The sequence below is a fragment of the Heloderma suspectum genome, chromosome 9 (genome assembly GCF_057233095.1).
Source record: "Heloderma suspectum isolate Gila_16-S chromosome 9, 16-S_ref, whole genome shotgun sequence".
NCBI classification, from domain to species: domain Eukaryota; kingdom Metazoa; phylum Chordata; class Lepidosauria; order Squamata; family Helodermatidae; genus Heloderma; species Heloderma suspectum.
In genome coordinates, this window is record NC_139466.1 from 41,477,478 (window position 1) to 41,502,394 (window position 24,917).

General features: G+C 45.5%; 2 protein-coding genes across 11 annotated transcripts in view; one reads left to right on the forward strand and one right to left on the reverse strand.

The window, feature by feature from the left end:
- UPRT (uracil phosphoribosyltransferase homolog) overlaps positions 1–4,261 on the forward strand; it is a 35,027-nt gene extending 30,766 nt beyond the window's left edge. For 3 of the 4 annotated variants that reach the window (XM_084814209.1, XM_084814212.1, XM_084814211.1), the window contains one exon: positions 432–886. In XM_084814209.1, the coding sequence (XP_084670335.1) occupies positions 432–538 (107 nt within the window). In that variant the 3' untranslated portion in view covers positions 539–886. Of the gene's footprint in view, positions 1–431; positions 887–2,230 lie in introns of those variants that run through there. The other variant, XM_084814210.1, reaches the window with a different exon arrangement.
- The window catches only part of ZDHHC15 (zDHHC palmitoyltransferase 15), a 45,624-nt gene continuing 24,248 nt past the window's right edge, over positions 3,542–24,917 (reverse strand). For 2 of the 7 annotated variants that reach the window (XM_084814208.1, XM_084814205.1), the window contains 7 exons: positions 22,374–22,406; positions 19,954–20,074; positions 17,956–18,088; positions 16,228–16,354; positions 15,843–15,943; positions 12,023–12,107; positions 7,960–10,030 (listed from right to left, as the gene is read on the reverse strand). In XM_084814208.1, coding sequence (XP_084670334.1) covers positions 12,064–12,107; positions 15,843–15,943; positions 16,228–16,354; positions 17,956–18,088; positions 19,954–20,074; positions 22,374–22,406 — 559 coding nt within the window. In that variant the 3' untranslated portion in view covers positions 7,960–10,030; positions 12,023–12,063. Of the gene's footprint in view, positions 6,302–7,959; positions 10,031–12,022; positions 12,108–12,845; positions 13,004–15,674; positions 15,944–16,227; positions 16,355–17,955; positions 18,089–19,953; positions 20,075–22,373; positions 22,407–24,917 lie in introns of those variants that run through there. The other 5 variants (XM_084814204.1, XM_084814202.1, XR_014784879.1 and 2 more) reach the window with 4 other exon arrangements.

The following is a 24,917-nucleotide window of genomic DNA, read 5'->3' on the forward strand; positions in this document are numbered from 1 at the left end:
GAGGTGTCCCAGTCTGGTCTACTGGGCTTTGCTGCTTCCCAGGCAAATTGTGTTCTAGAAGGTGCCCCTCTGGTGGTACATTACAGGAGGTGCATCGGACTCTCCCTGTTGTGGACTTCGAGGCAGAGGGGCTTCATTAGCCATTGATGATATGGGCTTGTAGGGGTCCAGGATCGTTGTGTACGACCATGACTTAAACACGTTGCCGAGGCACAGCTATTTTACATTATAAAATACTGTGGAGGAAAAAATATTTGAAGGGAGTGCATGCCTGCAGGGATTGCTACTCGGAGCGTGTAATTAAATAAGATGATTGGATGCAGTCTGTGTGCATTAGACAGATTAATAAGGAAAGGCCACTTGGTTGTAGAGCAGCAAATGTGGTTTACCGAAATGCTGGTTTCAACTACTCCCTCTTTCTTCTTTTAAAGGTGCCAAATCAATAATCCAGGAATTCCCGGATATCACAATTTTAACAACAGAAGTTCATCCTGTTGCACCCACACATTTTGGACAGAAGTATTTTGGAACGGACTGAAGTACTTAACCAGTTTGTGTCTTGTTACTGTATGATATTGCTATACTGTTTTTCTACGTTTTATAATTTGAAGTGGAGATATCTTTGGGTATATTTAACATCTCTTTTCTTTTGCCAAAGTTGAAAAGACCTAGGCCAATTTTTTTTTATTTATAAGGAGAAATATTTGGTCTTAAGTTCAATTTTTATTTTAACAATGAGTTGAGAGCAATGAAACACATCAGGCTATGACAGACTTCTAATAATGCACATGTCCAAATTGCTGCATTTCATAGTTCCTTTTATTTATTCTTTTGTAGCCAGTTTTAAACGGCTGCTTGCAACTGTAAAATAAAATAACTGTGAAGGCACCATTGTCTATCCCTCTAATTACTCAGTTCTTATGGCACCACTGGAAGTTTTCAGAAGAGATGGATGATTCTCCGGTGGCGCATTGCTTTGGGCCCTAGATGTTCTCCAGATTAAGTTTTCAAACTACATAGTAGTTCTATCCCTGTAATAAAGATGTGTAAACAAACTGTGCCCCAATCCAGAAGGTGGTGTGTGTAAGGCACTAAGACAGCTACTCTGTATCCAAAACAGGTTTTTCAGGTCATAGCCTGTAAATGGTAAAATAGTTTGGCTTTGATACAGTTACAACGGATTGCTGATAGTTATCTGTTCTTAACCTGCTGGCACACCAGAACCATCTAAGGTATGGATGTTGTGAAAAGTCAGCAGTGTTGTCTTATAGCACTGTTATCTCAATCTTTTTATTCATAATGAGGAACTCTTAGTTGTGATTGTATGTAATTGAGGCCTGAGGCTATTTACTTCCGTCTCTAGAGCAAGGTTCTAACCCTTGTGGCAGTAAAGATATGCTTGGAAGCTTTAGGGCACAATCCTGTGACTGCTAGACAGTGGCTAGACAGCCATAGGATTGGTCGGTTCCGGGGGAACCACCTCTCCGCCCCCTCCCCTGACACCTAGTAGGCAGCGCGGATTGGCCCCGGGCTCCATGCTTGTAAGAGCAGAGTGGGGCAAAAGCAGTGTTCCCGGAGGTGGGGCGGAGAGTGCAGAAATGCCAGTATGACACTTCCTGTGTGTTGTCCGGCCTCCCCACCCTGCGCTCCAGTGTCCTGCTGCTAGATAGCAATCAGCTGTCAAACTGCAAATGCAGGGCGGCTGAAGTGTGGAGGGGAAGATCCCCTCCGTGCTCTTCCTGCGGTGCATTGGATAGGTGGTTGCCTCCGAGTTTGGAGGTGGCTGCCTATCTGCATAGGATTGCTCCCTCCAGGTGCAATCCTATGCATGTTTAGGCAGAAAAATGTCCTACAACTCCCAGCATTCCCCAGCCAGCCATGGTGCCTGAGGAATGCTGGGAGTTGGACTTTTTCTGTCCAAAACATGCATGAGATTGCACCTTTAAATATATAAGTGATCAATGCCTGCTGAAATCTTAAAGCCAGAGGGGTGGTTGATCTTCATTTCCAATTGCTGGAAGCTGGAGCTTTATGGTCCTCCCTGTGATTAGCAAAACCAGGAAAAAAATACTAAAAATGGCAGAATAAATTATGTAAAACAAAGCACATGAATTAGTTAATTTATACAGGACTGAGAATTCAGCTTTCCTTGATGCACAACCTAGATTGCCTGGAAGTAGTGTTTCTTTTTTTTGCATACAGTAAACACAGCCTTGCTTCTAATTTTTAGAACACTTTCATGGTCTAGTCCGCTAGAAATGCGAATAGTGGAAAAAATTGTCCTGGATATATGAAGTATCTGAACCTGTGGAAGGCAAGCTATTGAAAGGCTCACATTTGGAATACTTCGAATAAGATGCTCCTCCTCAAGACTGCGCAAGATTTCTGTGGTCTAAGAAAAACCATCTGAGCTTAATTCAACTGTTATGCTTTGCACTGTTCCGTCAAATTCTTGTATTATAAGCATGCAAGTCATTCCGGTCATGTCATGGGCCCTCCCTTAACTCAACCATTTTAAATGGTTTTAATGCAGCCCCTCTAATCTGCTGTAGATTTTGCTTTTAAAAGATCCAAATAGTACGAAACAAAATGCAGTGCTTAGGTGATACAGAACTCTCATACATCAGTTCTTAAACATTTGACACCCAAATGGAAATATTTGTATAAAAAAGCAGTTGTGAGCCACATTTCTTCATATAAAGACACCAGCAGTATCAATATTCACACACATACTGTGCATACCATTCCAGCAAGTTGCTTTCTAAGCTCCCTGGCAATTTGAAGTATAAAATGCTGTAGCCCTGCTGCTGTTACTGCTGTAGATTGTAAGCCTTTAATGCTTCTACTGTGCTATTTCCATGTTCAGTACACTGTCTGCTTCATAACTGGTCCTCCATACGGGCTGTTCCTTATGCAAGGTGGGAGTATTTCTTTCAGCAACAGCCTGGGGTACCCATAACATGAACTGTCTCTAACTGCTTGATGGTGATAGTATTGGATTGGGGCATGCTACAAGTCATTACTGTCACAACTGCACCACTGCAGACTTGGGCTACAGGAGAAGAAACCTGTATTTTACCTAAAGGAAAGTATGTTTCGAATGGACACAGTTGATTAGAAGTCTTGGTAAACTACTTGAAGTAAAATTGTTTTCCTTACCTCTTAAGGTTTAAGCCTTAGGGGAACTGTTCCATAAGGATGGTTGACCCCAGATCCGCAAGCTGAAGGAGTCAACACATATTTCTGATTTGTGCAAATGAGTTAGTTAAAAACGAACTGTTCAATGGGTCATATAATGGTTGTTGATTCAACAAATAGTCAGTGACTCTGAACGTATTATGGGACTTGAAAGTGCCTTGAGGTAATTGGAAAGCTCCAAGCAGAAGTATAAGAAAGGTACACAGGTACAAATGGTACCTCATTGGTCCAGTTTCCATTTTGGAGCTCCTTTGGTATTCTTTTGAATCCAACATGAAAGAACATAAGCAGTATACAAACTCATAACAGATTTTAAAACATATTTGAAATATAGTCTTTAAACTTCATTCTATCAAATATTTATTGCAAAAGATTTCCATGCTTAAGGCTGCTACAAAAGCATGAACACACACTTTTTGAATGAATAAACCTGAGATAATGGAATAGTTCAACATTCAAGAGGCTCAAAGTGGTACTTTCTGCAATGATCAAAATGCTGAATATAGATTCAGATACTGAGAGGAGGCTTAGTTTTAGGGGGAAATAGTTCTATTCCATGATACTTAACAGCAGTCCATTTCATACGCGTTTGTTGAAAAATCAAATGGGGAAATTGCACTTCTTTGAAATATTATCAATTACATAAATGAGCCTTAATTATTCTAGAATCACGTAAAGCCAGAGCATGGACTCAATTGTGACAGTGAACAGAATATTTAAATGTGCACAATGAAGGGCCCTAAGCTTGTCCCACCAACTATCAGAAAAATGATACCATGAAAAAGTAAGAAATATAGTCAGGAAAGGGCCATGCAGTGAGCTGCCACTTTCAAGACTCCTAATAAACTATTTTAAATAAAACAATGCTGCAGTACAAATGATTTGATTACTTGAACAGCAACAAAATGCTAGGCAGGGCAGCAGGTTTCACAGGAATAAAGTCAAGCTGAGCTAGCCAGTTAATCAACAGCTGAGGGTGGTACATGCTAACGTCTGAGGGAGTATTTTTGGGTGGGAAGAATTGCTCACCTGCAAGTAGTCTTTATCAGTTATTCTCACCCATCCTCATGAGAAAAATGCAGTCTTAAATGGGGAAAACAGGGCAATACTGAACTGCCTTTGAATATGAAGCCTGTTCCAGCCCTCTAAGAGGAGCAGAGGAAGAATTGACAGCTGTAGCTTTACTGCATTAATTGGAAATCTAGTTTTTGAGAAAACCACAGTATATAGGCTACACTCTGTGTTCAGTTATCTGCCTCAGTCATGTTCTTTTGTTACTAACGAGTGACTTGAGGGAAATAAAGCCACTGTATGCTTATACACCAGTTGAACTTTGCTGTTAGTATGCACAGACACTTTTCTGTTTGACGATGGACAGCAAGAAGCTCAAACGTGCACCGTCCTCCCATCAGCGGTAATAATCATGATTAACTCCACCTAATATGTTAACACAATACAAAAAAACCTGGCACATACATTAATTTCAGCAGGCTGAACCCTAGACATACCTGAAGAGCAAACAGGGGGCGAGCAAGCAAAATGACCTTCAAAAGCCAGTGCCTGTTTGTGTTAGTGCATTACAGCAGTGTCTCAACAAACATGCCCTGCTCAGCCAAACCAGCCTCTGTGGCACTCGTGTAACCTGCTGTATTACTGACAGTGGTTTACAGGATGTTGGGCTGCAGGGTCATGATGGCACTGTGCTAGATTTTCAAGAAGCTTGCAGAGGAAGGGGCAAATTGGTTCCTGTAAATCGCTGCTTCTCTAGTGTAGTTCTGCCACACCCTTTGCCCAAGGTGGGCAGAAAGGAATGACGCATCACATTCATACTGCCATTGCAGGAATTTCATGTTCCTGGTACTGTGCCAAGTACAAAAATTGTGCTTTCAGTCTATGCCTCAGCTGACAGGGATACCACCCCATAGTTTCTGGATAAGCAAACATTTGTTACATCAACATGCTAATTGAATCTTACATTACGCTGGCATGCAACAAGCACACTATTTATTGATCAACCCTGCATTCTCGCCAACATCATTCTTTGCTCCATAGATACCTAAGACCAATTCGGTAGTATCCTCATTTACAAAATTAACCAATATAGTGTAGCAATATGTGAAAAAGACCTAGTTCTTTAAACAGTAATATACTACCCAACTTGTCATTACCAGTCTTTTGTAGACATCAATGTGATGTCCTAAACTGCTAGCCAGAGCAGTGTATCTGGAGGCTGTATAAAGTTCACAAGGGATATTCTGTACCACTTCTGAGAAATTAATTGGGTGGAAACTGTCCACGTGCGCCATCTTCTCGTGAAGGCAATTTTACACCACTAAGTTATCTAGTGTTGTGTCTGCACTGTACCTCCATCATACTCCTTTTCTCAACTAGGATGATACAAACCCTATAAAAGGTTCTTTTTTTAAACAGGAACATCATGACATGCTCACTCGGTCCATATGACACTTAGTTACATATATAGTGTAGGACAGGTTGTGCATAGAGCACAGCTTGCACCTCCAATGCGTAGATGCTGCCTTGTATTTTTGTAGCACAGGGAGTCTAGTTAATATTCATTACAAATTAGCCCAGGTACAGGAGGCCAATTTGTCTCATTAGGATTGGATTCCTGTGTTCTGTTTAGATCAGTGAAAACACAAGAGGTGCTTTGCATTTCCATGAAAATACTGAAGACATTGGAAGTGGCTGTGAGTGAATACTTTAAGTGGCTGTTACGTCCACAGTGGCTGCAACTAGATCGTGTGTGGGCCTGTGGTTCTCCCCACCCTGGATAACAAGTGCTCATTCAGCACAGCTGATCTCCATACGTTGCATGTCCCCTGGGTGCATGCACAACAGAGAGGGATGTTAATAGGATCAGTCTCAGCCGCAAGGTTGGTCACTTCAAGAAGCAACACTGGCATGGATTTTTGTTCGATATCCTCCTTTGATAACAGTTTTTGTATTTTCAGTTTAGCACAAAGGCACTGGAACAAGAGTAAGAGAGGGAAATACTGTCCCTTCTTCAGGGTATTTGCTTAGTTCTTTTGGCTAAGAAGGTCACCATTCTCTGTGTTCTTGGATTATGAAAATATAGGAAAATCTGAATGAAACACAAGAAATGGATGGTTGCTGAAAGTGACGATACTCTTAATGGTACAAGTATTTAATATTTTCAGTTGGATATACTGAGGAGGCGCTTTTGCTGTTTTGAGTAGCCCAGCCTTCCCCAACTTGGCACCTTCCAAATGTCTTGGACTGCAATTCCCATAATTCCTAGCCAACGTCCAGGCTGGCTTGGAATTATGGGAGTTGCAGTCCAACACATCTGGAGGGTGCCAGGTTGGGGAAGGCTGGAGTAGCCTATCGCCTGTGTGATCCATAATGTTGGCAAGGTTCTGTTCCTTGCTTAAAACACGCAGTGGCACTTGTGAAATATTCCTTCAGTTTTGGGATTTACCAGTGAGGAATCTGAGTTCTTGGAAAAAAGATTCATGAAAGAGAGGAGATACAAGCTATATCTACATTTCAAAAAAAAGTTTTCTATACTTGGGTTTTTATCTGAGATTAGAGATAATGCTGATAGTTGTGTACAGTTAATGCATTGTTAGGAAGCCTGGTAACAGATCTCTCTCATTCATGAGCGCACAAAATCATCCTTCATTGACTTGTGGTGTTCATTATACTTTCCGGGATTGTGTGTTAGCAGGTACTTGAAAATGAAACAATCCTTTGGACCAGAGTCTTTCTAAACTGATGATTGTTCATTTATGAAGTCTGGTTGCTTGCAATAAATGGATTGCTTAGGTGTGTCCAAAGGTAAACTTAGTTAGTTTTGGTTACCTGATAGTGGGAAATTTTATTTAGGCATGTTATGAAATGAAGAATTCCACCACCACCCCTGCCCAGGGTGTTTAAAAAGACAATTTACATCTATTCGATTTATGCTGTTTCCAGCTGAACAGCTGCACAACCCCCAACAGGCTGGCGTGGTAACAGAAATGACAACTGGAAGAACAGTTTAATAGTGACATGGTTTATTAAAACCCTGGGTTGTTGTGAATGAGTGGGAACACATGAGCATGCTGGATTCCATGGGAGGAACTAAACAACTGGGACAGACAATCCCAAGTTGGAATTCAGGGTTAAACTGGCTTGTCTCTCCCACAACAACCCAGAGCCCCCAGTTGGCATGCAATGCCAAAGAACCTGGGGACAGCATCCCTGGGTTGTTTAGCCCCAGCAGGAGCAATTGGGCTGCTGAAGTCAGCATGCTCACTCACCCCCACTTGTTTTCTCCCAAGAAAAGTTGGTAAGAGCAGCTCTGGCTTCCTGCAGCTCCTGATCCTATATGACATTAGTAGGTAGATTGGGATTTACTAGCATATCTCTGGGTGATTTGCAGGAGATCTGTGAGGATTTCTGACTCCCATTTATTTAACAACAACGAATTGATTTTTCCACCTAAATTAGGCTGCTGAAATGACAAAAGCTTGGGATAAACAGGAGTGGACATTTGGGTGAAAGGGTTGTGAGCTCAGTTCAGTTCTGGCACTGAAAACAAATTCCTAGGCTCAGAGGCACCCTGTTCTTTCATTCGAAGTGTGGATCTTGGGATTCTAGTAAATAACGGAATAAATCTGACAAGCCTGAAGTCTGCCCAACCCTAACTAACAGCATAGAACTTATGTCCCAGGAGGTGCAGTTAGAGGCAGATCTCAATAAGGGTCCTGTTTTCTTCATAATTTTTTCTAAGAGTGATTTTAACATATTTACATTTGCTTCACTACCTTTCAGTGTTTGATCAGCTTGGAATCAATGGCCTGAGCTGAGTTTGCTGACATGTTAAATAAAAATTAATTAAAATGTACTGGCTCCAATCAAGGAAAAGGAGCTGGGGGAAACACAGTTTAGTAACAACAGTAACAAGGTAGTACTACTGTTTGGAGAAGAATATAAATGTAATCTGTGAAAGCTGTGCAAATGTCTATTTTGCATCAAGTGTACATCACAACGATGATACATAGAAACAATTTCTCAACAGACATACTGATAAAACATGCACGCAACAATCAATATACTGCAGATAATCCAGGGAAAGTGAAGCCTAAAGAAGTTCCATTGACACTGATACGGTTTAAAAACACAGTTCAGATTCTTTCAGTGGGTTTTAGACCCACTTCATTTTCTCTGGTTTGTCTGTCTTCATTCTGGGGTAGAAATAGTGCATTAAGTGCCACTCATTGAGTCTAAACCCTTCTGGAGACAACGGGACATGTGTTTGAGGCCCCATAAGTGGGACCAGTGAAAGGGAGCAACTCATGAAAGAAATAGCACAAGGAACTCAGTTAAAAAGTTAAAAATGGTGATGCATCTGCTTTCCCAGTTTCTGTGTATGGATGTGTAAAAAAGAATTCCTTGCTGCGGAAGGACAGAGCTTTTAAAACTCCACCGCTGCAATAAACACGTCTAGGACTACAGTTCAATGTCTATAAGAAGGCTTACAATTTGGTATACTGTCTCCACTGGACAGCTTTCTCTAAAATCATCTTTGCTTTTCCCATTTGTGCATTGTTACTGACTGCAGCAACAGAGAAATCTCTCAGGAAAAAGTCTTATTTGGCTGGACCTTGAGATAAAAAAAAAAGGGCCCTTCTGTCACCAACACTTCAGGTAGAGTTACAAAAAGAAAAGAAAGTCAAGCAAGTCCTAGATGCCTAAAGGCAAGTCTGTTAAACATTTGAAAAAAGATGCTTGATTTTATTTTTAAACATGGTGGCACACACATTCTTAGTACCACTGCTCATCATAAGATTAACCCTCCCTCCCTCCCTCTCTTCCTTCTACAAAGTCTGATATGTGCCTGTGTCAGAGCTGTTCCACTTGAGCCTGCTAGGGATTCATATGACTGAATGTTCCTCCAGACAAAAACTTTTCCCTTTACATAGAAAACTAGCATGTCAGGAAGATGGCTAGGCTAAGACCCTTCTTTTTGGCATGCTACTTTTCTGTGTGGAGGGAAACTTTTGTACAGAGGAGTATTCAGTCATGTGAGCAGGTACAACTTAACCATCTTGGGCAGTATTCAGCTACTATTGTGCAAGCCAAACACAGGCATTCTACATCCAAAACCTGGCCAGTATTTGTAGTTGTACTAATAGATTTCAGTCAACAAATGTACTTTTGAAAATGTAGGCATTTGCAGCAAGGATTGTACTTTAAGGATCGTAAAAACTTTACACTGCACCAAAGAGACTGTTTTCAGATCAAAAGGGCGAGAATTCTTCGCAGAATCAAAGTTATGGATAAAGAAAGTGAGTATATGTATTTTGGTGGGGAGGGGGGTATTTTCAGCCTACATGTGCAGAGCATACTCACCCGGGGTTTCTAACAAGAAGGCTTGATTTGGCAACCACAATTCCTGCTCAAAAGCACTTGTCCAAGTAGTTAAGTTAAGCATCCATCTACTTCTTGTTATAGAACCATTCTTGCTAGTTGGCAAGATGAGACATCACGTGAAGTCCAGGGTGTTAGATAGCTGCCTTTAAGGCGTTTGGAAATGCATTTACACTGTTTCACTTATTCTTGATAAGACATATAAAAGGAAACGGTCACGAATGGGCTTAATCACTCCAAGGTTGTCCTGTTAACAATCAGTAACGTGTAGGAACCCTTGGAAGCATCACCGAGGCAAGTATCCTGAAGAACCATTTCAGAGAGCCAGGATTAGCATCTGAGAATGATGCTTTCTTGTCCTGGAAAATTTATGTGCTTCCTTTCCTTTTATTCCGAAGTGTCCACCGTTGGAGGAAGCAAATGAGAGAGAAGGAAGCTGAAATTCAAGGGGGGGGGGGAGAACAGTGTACGGATGAGTCCAGGTGAAGGCAAATTCCTTTCCTCTGCTCCGAGAACCAAACTTGACGTGACATCACACACCTTTGCATTTAACTGACACAGGTTTTTTTTGGGGGGGGAGCAAACAGCTGCTGGGAGAGGGGTAGCAATTATGAGGATTGCAGCAGGCAGGATTAATAATTTGCTGCAGTCTTGATGAAAATTGCTCCCCAGAAGCTGCTACTTGCATTGGTAGGAAAGCTCCCATGGGTGCTGCAGAACTAAACCATTAGCTGAGGAGGCGATTATGAAAGGAAAGGCAGCAATCAGTATGGGGATTTTGTGCAACTGCCTTTCTTTTAGGGCAGAGCTAGCCAATACACAGAATGCCTCGCTGCTGTCAAAGGGATCACTCCACGGCCTGTGTTATTGTGAACGAGAGCCTGCATGCTGCCTGATTGCTCCCGCTGAGAGCTGGGATGGCTAAACAACCCAAGGATGCTCCATGCCTGGATTGTTTGCTGTGATGTATGAACCAGGAGCTCGAGCTGGTCTCCCCCACAACATGCCAGGACTGGAACTTGTCGGGGGAGAGACAAGCCGGAATTCCTAGTTCGCATGTCATGGCAAACTACCGTTATGCCGCTCCCACTCACAGCAGGAGCGATCGAGCGGTATAAACTGGCACACTCAACTCGCTCATGACAACCCAGAGTTTTAAAAACCCTGGGTTACTGTTATGTTCAATTTGGGCCTATATTATCTTCCCTGCCCCCTGTAGTAACACTGAGCAAAGGTGACATTATCAGACTTCCCCTGCTCCTCTTCATCGGTTGCCACTCACGGGTGAGGAAACTCAATGCAATATCCTATCATGGGGGAGAGGGACAAGGAGATGGGGGGCTGCTGTTTGGGGGGTGGGGAGCCATGCTTTCTCTTCATGGTCTAGTTCTGCTCTTATATTATGCCACTGGTCCTGATCCTGCTACTCCCCCACCTGCAGTCTCTGCTAGCAGCAATCAACATGGAACATTGCCACAACCTGCGGTCGGGCATATCAAATCAGTGCGACACCTAAAAAAGGCCCCTCCTGCAGTGAGCCATGGGCAGATCATTTCCACAAGTGATGATGCTCACTCAAATTAGTTTCTGCGTTGCCACTATCCACAAAGCAAAAAACAAAACCCAAGGCTACCTTGAATAGAATGTGTGTGTGTGTTAACACTTTCTCTACCACTTGAACAACATTCACAAGTAACACGTTCCTGAGAGTTACATTTTCACAAGTCTGTTTTTGCATTTCTGGAATCCACTGAAACACATTTCGGAGAAGATCTGTGATCAAGTCTCCTGATGTTTTGATTTCATTTTAAAGAGGGAGGTTCTGATTTGGATATAGGCAACAGCTCTGGGGGAGGGGGCATTTACCTGTCTATCTCTTGTTTGCCTGATAAATCCCTGATTTCCTTGAAATCCCCCCCCCCCCGCTATTTAGAGTAACAGCAGAAAAAATACAGGTAAGATACAAGTAGCCATCTTCTGTGATACCCATTCATTTCTGGTACTCGAAACAAATGTTTGGGCTCAGAATTTAATTCTATGTCTTTTGCACTAAGGTCCAGTTGATGGCTCTTGGGCTTCTAGTAAAAAAGTAAATCCCACAAGTCTGAAGTCTGCCCTCCCCTGCTCTAATGTGATGTAAGATAGCCCTTCTGTGAGACGAAGGGCACCTTTGGCTCCAATCTGTGGTTTGATTAGGGCAGACAGAGCTTCCATTATAACCCAAAGATCCTCTTGTCAGTATGCTTGTCCTTATGCCTGTCCTTTTATAAGAAGGGAATCCTGGGGCTATGAGCAGCAGAGTGAGAACCCCAGACTGAGAACTTACCATCCCTCCCTGCAGATCCAGGTCAAATTTACACTTATGAAACAAATGTTGATCAAAAGCCAGTGCTAAGATTTTTCTTTAACCTGAGGATAAAATGCTTACCTGAGACAGGCAAGTTTTGTACCATCAGCCTTTCAAAAATGCTACGTCTCCATTTCCACAGAAAGGAAGGAACCTTGCTGGCAATCTAGATAATAAAAAACATCAAATGAGGCAGAATCCCAAAGACGGCCTCAGAAATCTGAACGATGCAAAAAACAGTATTACAGTAAAAAAAAAGAAAAAAAATAATGGCAGGCCGTCATTCTTGCCAAGGGTTACCCTCCCGATTTCCAATCTAAGACCGCTTTATTTATTGGCCATTCAAGCATGGCCTTTAGTGGCTGCCACAATGATGGAATAGATTCCAGTTTGAAAACTACATGTCTTTCTGCACTGGCTCTAATCTGGGTGTTTGTCTCTTCTAGCACAGCATTAAAGATTGGTAAGGAGAGAGCACAGTTTTTACAAGCTGCGACATGGGTTTCTCAAATGCATCTTTCTCATAGTTTGAGGAAGATTTGATTCATATAATTCGTAAACCTAGTTGTTCCCCAGCCCAATTTAAGAGAACAAGTCAAGTTTCAGCACTTAATACATCGCTGATGATTATAAAGACACATTAAGCAGCAGGAGTTTGCTTAAGCTTGGGTATACCTTCTTTTCAATATCAAGGTGGTGCAATTAGCAACTTCGGGGTGCAGGACAAACAAAGGATTGTAGTGTCACAGAAGGGAGGACATTAGTCAGAGACACTTGAAGCTTTTCAGTTACTGATGGTTACATGTCTCCTGTGCTTATGCCTGGAGGGAGAAGCCTGGGGAGGAGAGCAGTTCTTACTTCACTTGAGCTGTGCAGGTGCTGGGGAATAACCACAGGTGACTCTCAAGGATTGCTTCTCCACCTGGGGCAATGAGCATCACTGAAGCAAAGGCACCTTTCAGTTGGCTTCCCCCCCATTCTGTTACATTCACACTGCCCATTCCAGATCCAATGGCATTATACATCTCATGGAGGGTGACAGAGGGTGTGGATGTAACCTGGCTGAAAGGAGAATAGCCTTGATGGAAATGGGTGAGGAGTTACTAAATTTTGCAATGAAACATCCTTCAGAACATTCTCCAGCACAGAAGAACATCAATGCTAAAGCAGACAAGAGCAGAACAGAAGCATCACATTGTCAAAAAGGGAAAGTGGGTTTCACTAAGATTCCTTTCAAGTGCTTCCAGTACACTAAGATTTTGCAAGACAACTTGACAAGTTTGGTGGCACCTTGACAGGTTTTATTGGATCTGCAGGGAGGGGTGGGTGGGAATGGGAGCATTTAGAATCTAAAGCCTGCTTGCTTGCTTAATTGATTTCATCTAAAGCAGAAGCCGTGCTGGGATTGCACTTCTTTTGAAAGACAGACTGTGGTGGTTCAATCTGAAAAAGGAAACATTGGATGCCTTCTTAGCTCTGTGCCCAGATTTGTGCAAGATCAGCAATGAATGGAGTTGGCACAAGAGGAATTGCCAGTGGCATGTGGCATCTCATTTTAGCCACATGTAAAATGTTTGGTGAGGTTTTTAGAACACTGACACTGCTAAGAGCTCTTTGCTGCCTGAGACAGGGACAGGGGAAGGTGTCTGTGTGTGAATTCAGGGGGCACTCCAGGATCCTCTGCAAACTTGACAAAGAATTCTGGGGTGTGCTCTCAGTTTGCACAGAGAGGGCTGGTCATATCTGGAAGCAATGCAAGGGCCTTCACTTATCCACCTCTTCTTGCTTTATGTGCACTTCTTCAAGCCTTGTTTACTTGTCTAGTTGAAACCCAAAGCGAGGAGACTGTGAGCTTCAATGCACCAGCTCAAGATGAAGCGGGGCAGCCAAGAGGGTGATATGTGGGACCAAAACGGATCAGGGTCAGAGAGTCAGGAAGGAAGGAAGGCATGGTCCCTTCCATTAAGACCAATACACTTTTCTCCATAGAACCATAGGGAACTTGGAGATGGTCTAGTCCACATATGGGCGACCCACAGACCGTGGGCCACATGCAGCTCTTGGCTGCTTTCTGTGCAGCCTTGCCCACTGTTCCTCGCTGCCCAGCTGATCACCCAGCAGCTGGAGGGTGGGAAACAGATTTCTGGGGTTGGGGAATGGGAGCCTTGCCCTCCTCCCAACAATTCTGATGCAGACTGTTTCCTCCCTGCTAATAGTGAGGAAACAGGTCTCTGGCTCCGAGTTGCTGCAGGGGGGAAGGCTTTAACCTCCCCATCCAGTGACTGCTGTTTCCTTGCTGCCAACCCCCTGCTCAACGCCTGACAATGAGCAAGGAGGTCTTCCCAGGAGCCATGGAGGTGCCAGCTTGTTCCCCCTAGCTGCATCCCCAGCAGGGACCCCTCTCTGAGAGGAGAGACTGACCAGGATGGTTCCTGAAAGGAAACGGGGGACGCCGAGGCCTTCTTGATGTCTTCCTATAATCTGCAAGAAGAGAGCCACAGTCTGATGACGGCAACTGGGGCAGAGCAAGCAGCTCATTTCCCTGGCCCGCTGGCGTGTGTCCTACCTCTCAGATCCCAGTCTGAGTAATGGGTGGGAACACACGTAGCTGGAAGGTCTCACGCAGGATTCATCGCAGCCCACAGTTAAACCGTCACACCTGCTTTCCCAAAGCACAACCTGCTGTACACAGGGCTGGCTGTGGCAGGCAGCACGGTGAAGCCGCCTGCTTCAGGCAGCGCCATGGGGATGGGCGGGACAGATGGAGATGGGAACTGGTGTCTGAAGGGCGCAACGAGTCTTCTGAAAGACAAATGCCTGGCCGAGAAGGCTATCAGTGGCTACTAGTTCTGATGCTACCTCCAGGATCGGAGCGTGCTATCAGAGACACTATGCCTGCGTATACCAATTGGTGGGGAACACGGGCGGGAGGGTGCTGTTGCACTCGGGTCCTGCTTGGAGGTTTCCCATGGGAGCTGGTTGGCCACTGTGGGAAGAGAATGCTGGACTGGATCGAATCCAGCACGGCTCTCCTGATGTTCTTAAAATTATTGGCCCAAGCTCGGGTCGGAGGCCTCAGACCATGGAATGTCCTTGGCCAGCACCTCAGAGAGGATTCATCAACAAAGCTGGGGCAGGAAATCCTTCAAGCTGTTCTTCAGTGAGCCACTCTGGCTGCTGTTGCTCTCCATGCTTAGGATTCAGCCCAGATCTTCCCAGACAGCTGTTCTACTGCGTGAGGGGCAGTTCTGTAGCAACAGCTTCACCCTTCCTCGTGATTCACAGAGATCTAGACCTGACTGAGTAAACCTCATTTACGTTCAGTGACTGACTTGTGTGTAGGGATGTACGGATTTTGTAAAATCCGTTCCGTCCGAGTTTCATGGATTGTCAGGTGCTTTCCGTTCCGTTGTCCGCTCACTGGCAAAATTGGCTTTCCCCCTCAATCTCCCAAATTTGTGCAAATTCACATTTGCCCAATTCCCACCAGAATATGCAAATCCCCCCAAAATGTGCATTTTAATGCTTTAGCGTATGGCGGAAATGCACATTTTCAGCCAGTGTTTTTTTATTTTATGTATTTTTCTACAACAAAATTTGCGTAAAACTTTGGAAAGTAAAAAAAAACCTGGTTTGTAAGTCCATCGAATCCATGCAACTTGGGAAAAGCTGGTCAGCTGGGGAACCCGCGGGTTGGATTCATAGAAATCCAAACTCCTTTGATTCCATTGTAGATTTCTCTAACATCCCCATTTGTGTACTTTGTCTGTTTTAGTAAATCTTTTTAAGATCCCACTTTGCATCAGAGGCCCTCACTCTACTCTACCCTATTGATGCATAAATAACACCCCCTTTTCCCTGTCTGCTTCATGCATCTGATGAAGTAGCCTCACATCCTTACCGTGGTCATAATCCAGCCCGTCTTCTTCCTCTTCGTTTGCCAGGAGTGGATTCTGTGCTTCACTCAGTGTTCTTGTTGGGAAAAAGTGTCCATCACCCTTACTGTGGGGACAAAAGTGGCACAGCGGTGAGGGAAGCAGGCCGCTTCCAGCCTGCTGAAACGAAGGAAGGCCACCTCATTCTCTCTTTCTAACTGCAAACATCTCGCAAGACGCAGACTGGATCCATGCCATGGCTGCCTCCCTGGCCTGCCTCTACGACGGTGGGGAAGATGAGCAGTTCCGTGTCTGCTCTGGCGGTTGCCATATATGCAGGGACAAGTCCTGCTTTCCTGATAGGAGCCCCCGCCCTGCTCTCAGGCCTGAAGCAGCTTCCTTTCCACTTACCTGGATACCACGGGGAATAGCCAGAGTCTCTTTTCCTCTCCAAACACTTGTTGAAGATTTCTGACGAAGCCTAGGTTGAATCCATTTTTATCAGGGCCGTTCGGAAACATGGGAGCCGAGAAAGCCTCTGCAGGCAAACACAGGGCGCAGATGTACTCTCATTCTCCCCAATACTGAACTTGGTCTTGACTGCCTCTCAGGCTGGAAGTGGAACAGAGCCATCCAAAAGCAAGAGGGTGGTTTCTGCATACCTGGAGAGCTGCCCAGGTACACAGTAGTATATTCACTTGTAAACTAAAAGCACCCCCCCACACACACACCCTTAAAATCCCCAAATGGCCTGATGAGGATTCAGTGACTTCCAGGACCTACAGAATAGGGCAAATGAACCATGAAATGCTGAGGGTGTTAGTTGGGGGAGGGTGGTGCGGGAAGGAAAATGGAGCGGATGGGGTGGCCTGCTTGAGCCCCTAACAGCTTATTGAATCTTGGAGGGAGGATTAGGGCTGGAGTGATATGTGCCATCAAGTTAAAAACCTCTCCTCAAGCTATATAGAGAGGTTTCCGGGGTGGAGGAGAAAAAAGGACACTCCTTCCCCACACTCCAGACCCACCTTCCCCAGCAATCATTATATAGCAATGATTCATACTCAGCCAACCCCATCTCAAAACTCCTTAGTGCTATATAGTGGGGGAAGATTTCGGAAGAGCGGAAAAGAAAAAACGCCGCCTTTTTCCTCCCACCTCCCTGCCCCAAGCACCCAAACGGCACTTCAGGGCTGGCTGGAGACGGTTGCAGAAGCACCCCCTTGCGGGCCGGGGACGCACCCCAACCTTTGCTTGCGGGTCCCCACCTGTTTTATCCCCCCTTCCAAAGCCTTTAGGGGCAGCGCCCATGGCTCGCCCCCCACCCCCCTTCCCACACACAGACACCCATCTTTTCCTCACACCAATACTGCAGAGCAGGGCAGGCCGGGAGATCGCAACTGGCCCACAGCCAGCAGGCGAACTTCAGGGCTGAGCAGGGGTTTGAATCTGGGCCTCCCTTGGCATAAGCCCAATGCTCCATCCACTGTCCCACACTGGGAAAGTCCATGACAAGCTGTGTGGACGTTAACCACAACAGAACAGCGGCCCAGGCAGGCGGAGAACTTCAGGCGCCCTTTTAGCAGCATACAAACCATTAGTGGGGCTGGGGCGGCGGCAGCGAGCGCAGACATAAGAGGGGCATGGTTGGGACCAAGTCTAATCCAGTGTTATATTTAAACTAACAGGCCTTAGTGATGCTGACCAGCAGATCAGCCTTCCCCAACCTGGTGCTCTCCAGATCTGTTGGACAACAATGGCCAAGCCGGCTGGCAGATGCTGGGAGCGGCCGTCTGACACATCTGGAGAACACCAGCTTGGGGAAAGCAGGGTGCTGCTCAAATCCGGAATCACTTGGTAACTGTGGCGCAGCCTGTAAGAGCAGCTGATTTGCAGCTCCACCGTCCAATCACGCGGGCAGAATCGACGTAGAGGAATCAAGGGGCTGTGGGGGAGGGGGCAGGGCAGAATCTGGGATATGAGGAGGAGATGTGCTCTGCCAAAACAGACTGGGGCCTAGCAGGAGTTCCAACCAGGGGCGCTGGCTTCAAGCGGGCTCGAGGTTTTATTTTTATTTTTTTCATAGTTTAAAAAAAATCTCTCCCCACCTTCTGTCCATAAAGATCACATGCCATATCTTACCCAACGTGGACCTGTTTCGACTGACAAGCCAGCAGTGGTAGCCGAAGAGGAACAGGAGGCTTACAAAAAACATGATTGCCACAAACAAAAGGAAAAGGACATGGAACTTGGAGCGTTCATTGGTCAGTTCCCCCTGTGAAGAAAAGCAAAAGAGGATGAATAGGAGAGGAAAAACTGAACAATATTACAGTTTCATGCTTCTTTGTTACAGATCTGGCAGCTGTCAGTGAGGGTAGTAGACAGTTACTAGAAGTAACCATGGCGTGATTCAGTACACGCTCATTTGTGAATGTAAGGGACACAAGTGTGCAGAAACCAAACAACTGGCTGGATTCCACTCATTGGAGAGGTTTATAATCCTGCAAAAAACACTGCAGAATAGCAACCTATGTCGAAACCAAATCCTGCATATCTAGTTTATTTTATTTTTTATTGACGTGCACTTCTGCTTGTGCAAGGCAACCCTGCTGAATTCTACTGACCCCCTCCCCTGCTCCATCATTTCCCATTCCAGAGGGTTCCCTGGCCCTCAGAAGTGGCTTTTGGGAGGGTGCAGAGGCCTTTAGTGGGGTGGGGAACCAGGAAAGCCCTGCTGCGTAGGGGGAGCTCCGCTTGTCTATCTCTACATCCAGCCCCTGAATGTACTGGTGGTTCCATCTTAGTTACATTTTTGTAAGTCCCTTCAAATAACTTGTTTTAGAAAAGTGACTCACGCGTAATAATTAAACTATCAACAAGGGTTTTTTGGGGGTTGGGAGAGACAGTCCCTGCCTGCAGACTTGCAATCTAAAAATGATGCAACACACAAGGAAAAAGGGCTGGGGAGGGAAGAGGGGAAAATTAAACAGACTTTCAGCAGGGCTGGTGGAACGGCCCTGCTTCCCCCTCTCATCTCTGGGAAAGATGAGAAAGTAATTGGCCAGGCTGGCTGGGGATGATGGGAGTTGTAGTCCAAGACATCTGGAGGACACCAAGTTGGGAAAGGCTGTTTGTCAGGGTTCCCCTTATGAACTGGACCCCCTGATGACCTGGACCCCTTGAGCAACTCCTTAAGGATCTCTGGCCTCAAGAGTCTCACCTTCCTTCTTTTACCTTCCCCTTTCCAGTAACATGGGGTTTAGGCTGTAGCCGTGGGGTGACTGATACTCTAGACACAGGGTTTAACCACAACAGTTTACTGCTAAATTAAAGCAAGAAAATCACAGCTAAAGGTATTTACACCATAGAGCTGAGAGATACAAAAGGCCTTAGGAGAAAATAAAAGTCGCAAAACACAAGTTCCTTTACCCTAGCTGTACTTAAGACTTTTCCAGGCTGCTTCTTCCTGCTCCCTCTTCAGACTCTGGTCTCCCCGACTCTCCTCTTACTCTCTTGCTCTTTTTATATACCCTCTTCCCTCAAAACTGAAAGTACTGTTTCAACCCTGAAGTAATGAAACTAATCCTCTCAGGGATACCCCCGCCCAACAAAAACCCAGGCCTCTAAGCCTGACCGTTTTTTCCTTTGCTTCTGTAGACCTCAAGACCATCGCTATATGGGAATAGGCTACCAAGTACATTTTTTGTGGGCTAGCCGATTTTTCTTATACTTTGTTTGTAAGGCTACTTGGCCTGGGCTAAAATTGCCTGTTTGTTTTGTGGGTCACAGTGCTTGCTATTGTGGCTTCATGTTGTTTGCTCACTAGCTGAGAGGGGATGAAGTGGACCCACTTTTCAATTTTTGGATTTGGCCAAACCATAATCCCCCCCCCCCCCCCGGATTTATGAACCTAAGAAACTGCCTTATACCTGAGTCAGACCTATTGGTTCACTGAGCACAGTGTTATCTTCTCTAAACAAGGGTCCCAGGCAGGGGTCTTTTCAAGCACTACCAGCTGGAGATGCCAGGGGTAGAGCTTGAGTCTTTCTGCTTGGAAGCATGTGCTTTATCACTGGGCCATGGCCATTGCTTTAACTTCAGGACCCACTGCATAAAAAGTAGCCACGTTCCAAAACTTACCGTCCAATACTTGATGAAATACTTGAAGACTGTTGTGGCAATATACATGCAGTACAACAGAGAATATGCTAAGAACAGTAGGAAGAATTTGTAGTTAGAAAATCCAACGCAGTTGTTCACCCTGGAGGGCAAGGGATAGCCAAAAAACACACAAAATGGATTCATTGTAATGGAGCAGAGAGCAAAGCGAGAACAATGAAAAGCACTCGGATCTCCTCGATGGAGCATAACTGCACAGTGCAATCAGCCCAATGAACAGTCCCCAGCGCCTGCAGCACTCCAGCATAATCCCAGCCTGCCTCATTTCTGCTGCATCCCAGGCTCATGCAAAAACCACACCCACCGAAAACACGAGCCACCTGCTTCTTAAGGTCAAATCCCTAAGAGACAACCAGCTCAAATTCTTCATTACCACAGGCATTCAATCCAGACTGAGGTTTAAAGTGCTCTCCAGACCAGGGTGGCTTCAGCTAGCAGCTCTGAGTCTGCTGTGCGTGAACAGCCACTTGACAAAACCGGGATACTGATCTTCCATAGGTGTTCGTTCTTGGGAAACCTTTTATTCTGGTGCACAGCAAGTATGAATGCCACCAAGAGGTAATTCTGAATACTATTGGCTACAATTCTAATCATTAGGAAATCCATCCCACAAAACTTGGGAGAGGAGTCCACTAAATTCATGTATTTAGCTAAGGGCAGTCAGTCACTTGACCCCTGCCCCCCCCCCCCAACACACACACACTGCTTTTTTTTTTTTTGATGAACATCAAAACAGGAGAAGAAGATGTATACTGCACAAATAACAGTATTTTATTGGTGGGAAAATGCAGTTTCCCCCTCTCCAGTAGTTTGCTATTGCAAGTCCTGTATGAAAATGTGTTACATGTTTTTCATTTTATGACTTTTATATCCTGCTTTTCTTCCTTCAAAAATGGAACTCATGGGACCATACAGAGAGGTCCCAAGAGGTCTCCAATCCAGGCATTACCCAAGCTTGCATAGCTCCAGGAAAATTGATGCATCATCTGTCTTCAGACCATGCCCCAGACCCGTGTGTCAAGGGCACCTACTGGACAGTGACCATGGCATCACTAGCTCCTTCCCACAATGCTCCTGTGCAACTTTTAAGAAGTGTGGGCATGATCTACTCCTCCACTTGGGCATGCAGGGCTGCATTATAGATAATGATTGAGCCTCCCCATCCTACACCCCTCTCAGCAGGTCAGAGCTCTGGAACCCACCTAGGAGACCTGCCCATGCCTCCCACAGCTGCAGCAGCTCTGCTCCTTCTGAGGGTCAGTGACGCACAGTTGTCTCCTGCCTGTAGTACGAGCTGGCTCTTATGTGGAGCATGAGCAGCCTGTGCGTTGCATGTATGAAAAAGGGCGGATCATGCCCCTTGTTTAATCTTTTCACATGTGAGTGCTCAGCCACTGAACTCTTCATTGCAGGATCGTTCTTTTAGCTGCTTTAAATACAAACTTAAGCAGCCAACACAAGAAAAGGCACCCTCCTGCAATGTCCATCCAAAACACACTTCCCCTGAATTAACAACCCCCCTCCAAAGATCCCTGTTCTTCTCACCTCCCCTCTCTTCACAGCCAAAACAGATCAGAAAGGCATATCCCATCTCCACCCCCCACCTCATGCAAACCTACTTGCCTTGGATCATGCACCGTGTGTGTGTGTGTGTGTGTGTGTGTGTGTGTTTGGGACACATTTTGCAGAACTGTGTAGATAACAATCTCACTCTGAATGTGTGTAAATGACACAAGGAAAATTAACTACAAGTGTACAAGTCTACAGCCAAGGTAAAAGGAGAATTACAGTTGGTAGAACAAGCATTTCAGATCTGAACCTCCTGTCCAGATCTGTGAAGGACAAGAACTGAAATTGGACCCCTCTGGTTGGCAGTAAGGATAACTTTTGGATAAGTAAATTGAACTGTATAAAGAACTAGAGCAAAATCAGCCGATGTTGGTTTCGTCTTCTTATTCCAGCTGCTTCAAAAGCAGAAGCCTACCAAATTGGTATTTCCAGTGGCAATACCAAATGTTGTGTACACAGTTGTTCATCAATAATACAATGTCATACACAGAGTGCACGCATCTACCATTCTGGATCCACTCCAAATATCTGCATGCCCACAATATTACACACACAAAACAACACACTAGCCAAAGACTATCTGAAAATCTGTCCCAAATTCTAAGTTCGTAATTTTAAATGGTATTGGTAGAGTGGGCTCACCAAACTCAGAATTACATGATTCTCTCCCCGAGAATCGTTAATATACCTTGACAAACAGGGACATTCTAGGAAGACACAGAAAACAATGTGTGCGTTACGGATTGGTTGAAAGGCTCTCCTAAACAATCCTCCTTATTCAGGAAGCTGAAAACCCAGTAAGCTTCACTCACCATGGGCAATGATGGTCCATTTTTAATACACACCTGTAAAAAGAGAAAAGTGTCAAGATTAATCCCCAAGGGAACAGAAACATAGTTTCTTTTCTTTTGTTGCAGGTTATCTGAAACCCCGGTATATTTTTTTTCATGTAGTGATATCACCTTTGAGTGAGCTGCAAAATTACCTCGTCCAAATCTCACCTCTGCCTGCCTAGGAACTCCACTCCGCATTAGAGGGCCTCTTTTGGGATTGCCCTGCCCCAGCCCGTCCCTGGGGGAGGGCGTTCTTAGCTCTTGTGCTCCAGAGTTGGAACAACCTCCCAAGACAGGTGTAAAGCCTAGTGCTTTCACTGCCTGCTTTTGGTGAAGGCTATTTCACTTCAACTAAAGTCATGCCAAAAATCCCACACACACACTTGAGCAAGGCCATTTGTGAACATGGGGAGGCCGTGTTTGTGAACTTCGGGGTGGAGGGTGAAACTCTAACACGTTTTGTGAAGGTGTGTGGTGCCCTTGCCTTCTTAGAAATCCGAAGTGGCCAGAGGTGTGTTTTCTCCTTGTGTTGACTTTGAAAAAAGTGTTGTTACTGGGAGCAGTCATGACACTGCTGCCATCTCCCCCACACACACACACGCACGCCTTCTCACACACACACCATGCCCCAGGAGTTACTGGCTCAGTGCCCCAGGTATTGACGATGTCATTATGCAGCATTCTGTCCCCAGGAATGCTGCCGGGTTGCTGTGGCCAGCCAGGAGCACAGCTCTTTTAAAAGTCTGAAGCAAGAGAAAAAGAAAACCACCTTCAGCCACCTCTTCTCTTTTTTTTAAATGTAGAAGCGCCCGTGAAAGGTGTGAGAATTTGCCTGGCCCCTGAAGATCAAATCAATCTTCAGCGGCCTTTCTGCCCACCCCCATGAGATGCCCAAAAGGCTGAACCAAATATTTCAGCCGTTTTAATTTAATTGGGCCTTTCCAAATCAGTGTTTACCCAGGATTAAAATAACTGCAGCTGCCATTTGATTCTGGCATGTTTTACTTTGCAGTTTTAGATTGTTTTATTGGACTTGTTTTGAGATGTGTTCACTATTCTTTTATTGTTTATTTGCACTGTGTTGTTTTATTAATTTTATCATGATAAGCTGCCTGGAATACCTTGTGAAGAGATGAGATATAAAACAATAAAGACTTATTATTAGAATTTACTGATTGATTTAACATATCTTTAGCCTGCTCTTCAGCCCCAAAAGCTCCAGGAGCATCTTACAATCAGTCATAGAAAAAGACAGTCCCTGCTCCCAGGCTTACCATCTGCAAAGACACAGCACACAAGGAAAAAGGGATGGGGAGGGAAGAGGAAAAAAATGTGTAGACTACCAAAAAAACAGACCCAGGAAGGCGCTATGCAGATGAAGGAGCGTGGCTGCTGTAAGATGCCAGCAGGCTTGAACCAGAGAATCTGTCAGCTGGATGGGGACTTCTTACGCCCTGCAGCACAAAGAAGCTTACCAGTGGAGAGACCAGTGGGCCTGAGCCTTGTGTAGAGGGATGGAATGCTGCCACCAGTCAACCCAAAAGCAACCAGGTGACCTGGGGAGCCAATGGGGCCCCACTGCCCTTATATAGGAATTCTCCTGGGCATGATTCCTCAGTCTAGCCACTTCTCTCCCACACACGTTGCTCAGACAGCCTTGCCTGCCTGCCCCGAAACCTGATGACCAGCCTGCTTGGATCATGCCACCTGCCTCTGATCCTGCTGGACCCTGACAGGTATGGAGAGAAGACACAAGCTGGGTTCTCAATGGCTGCTGTGGCAGGTTTAGTTCGTACAGCAAGGGTGTCCCTGCTTACTTTCTTTCATATCAGATGAAAGAAGAGTGTTTTTGCGTTCCCTGTATCTGTGGCAGATACCCTGGGAAACTCCGAGAACTGCGGCTGCAGTATCTTGAACACAAGGAAGTCTGAACATCCACATGCTCCGATTACACCACAAAGCTGGTTCCACACTCAGCGGTGCTGAACCTGAGGGCCTGTACACAATCCTGAGGTCACACCCAGGCACAGCGGGCTGCACAGGCGCTGGCGTGTTGCTTTCTCCCACGCTGAACCTGACCTGTGGCGCAGTGTCAAGAAGGGCAGCCATCATTACCGGCGCAATTCAGGCATCATGCCAGGCCAGGAGTGACGAGCCCGGGGAGGTAGCAGTGCGCTCAAGGTCTGTGCTGCCACCGGAAAGGAACATGATCAGGCCAGAGCAGGGCAGGGCAAGGAGGCAGATGCATTCAGCAAGTCCAAGGCTCAGGCTGCCTGAAAGCATAGAAGAGGACAGAGGATGGGGGCTTGTGGCCCACAGAGAGGGAGGGATGCTGAAGGGACCACCATGGCTTCAAATTTCAGGGTGGGGTGTGTGTCCCAAGTGGGACAGTGGAGGTCCTGCAAAGGAGGGAGGAGTACCATCCCCATGGAGAACCAGCTCTTTCAGATCAAGAGGGAGCTCACTGCCTCCGCCTCAGACGGAAGAGGGGGTGGGGGGTGGCTGAATGAGGTCAGAGAGGTC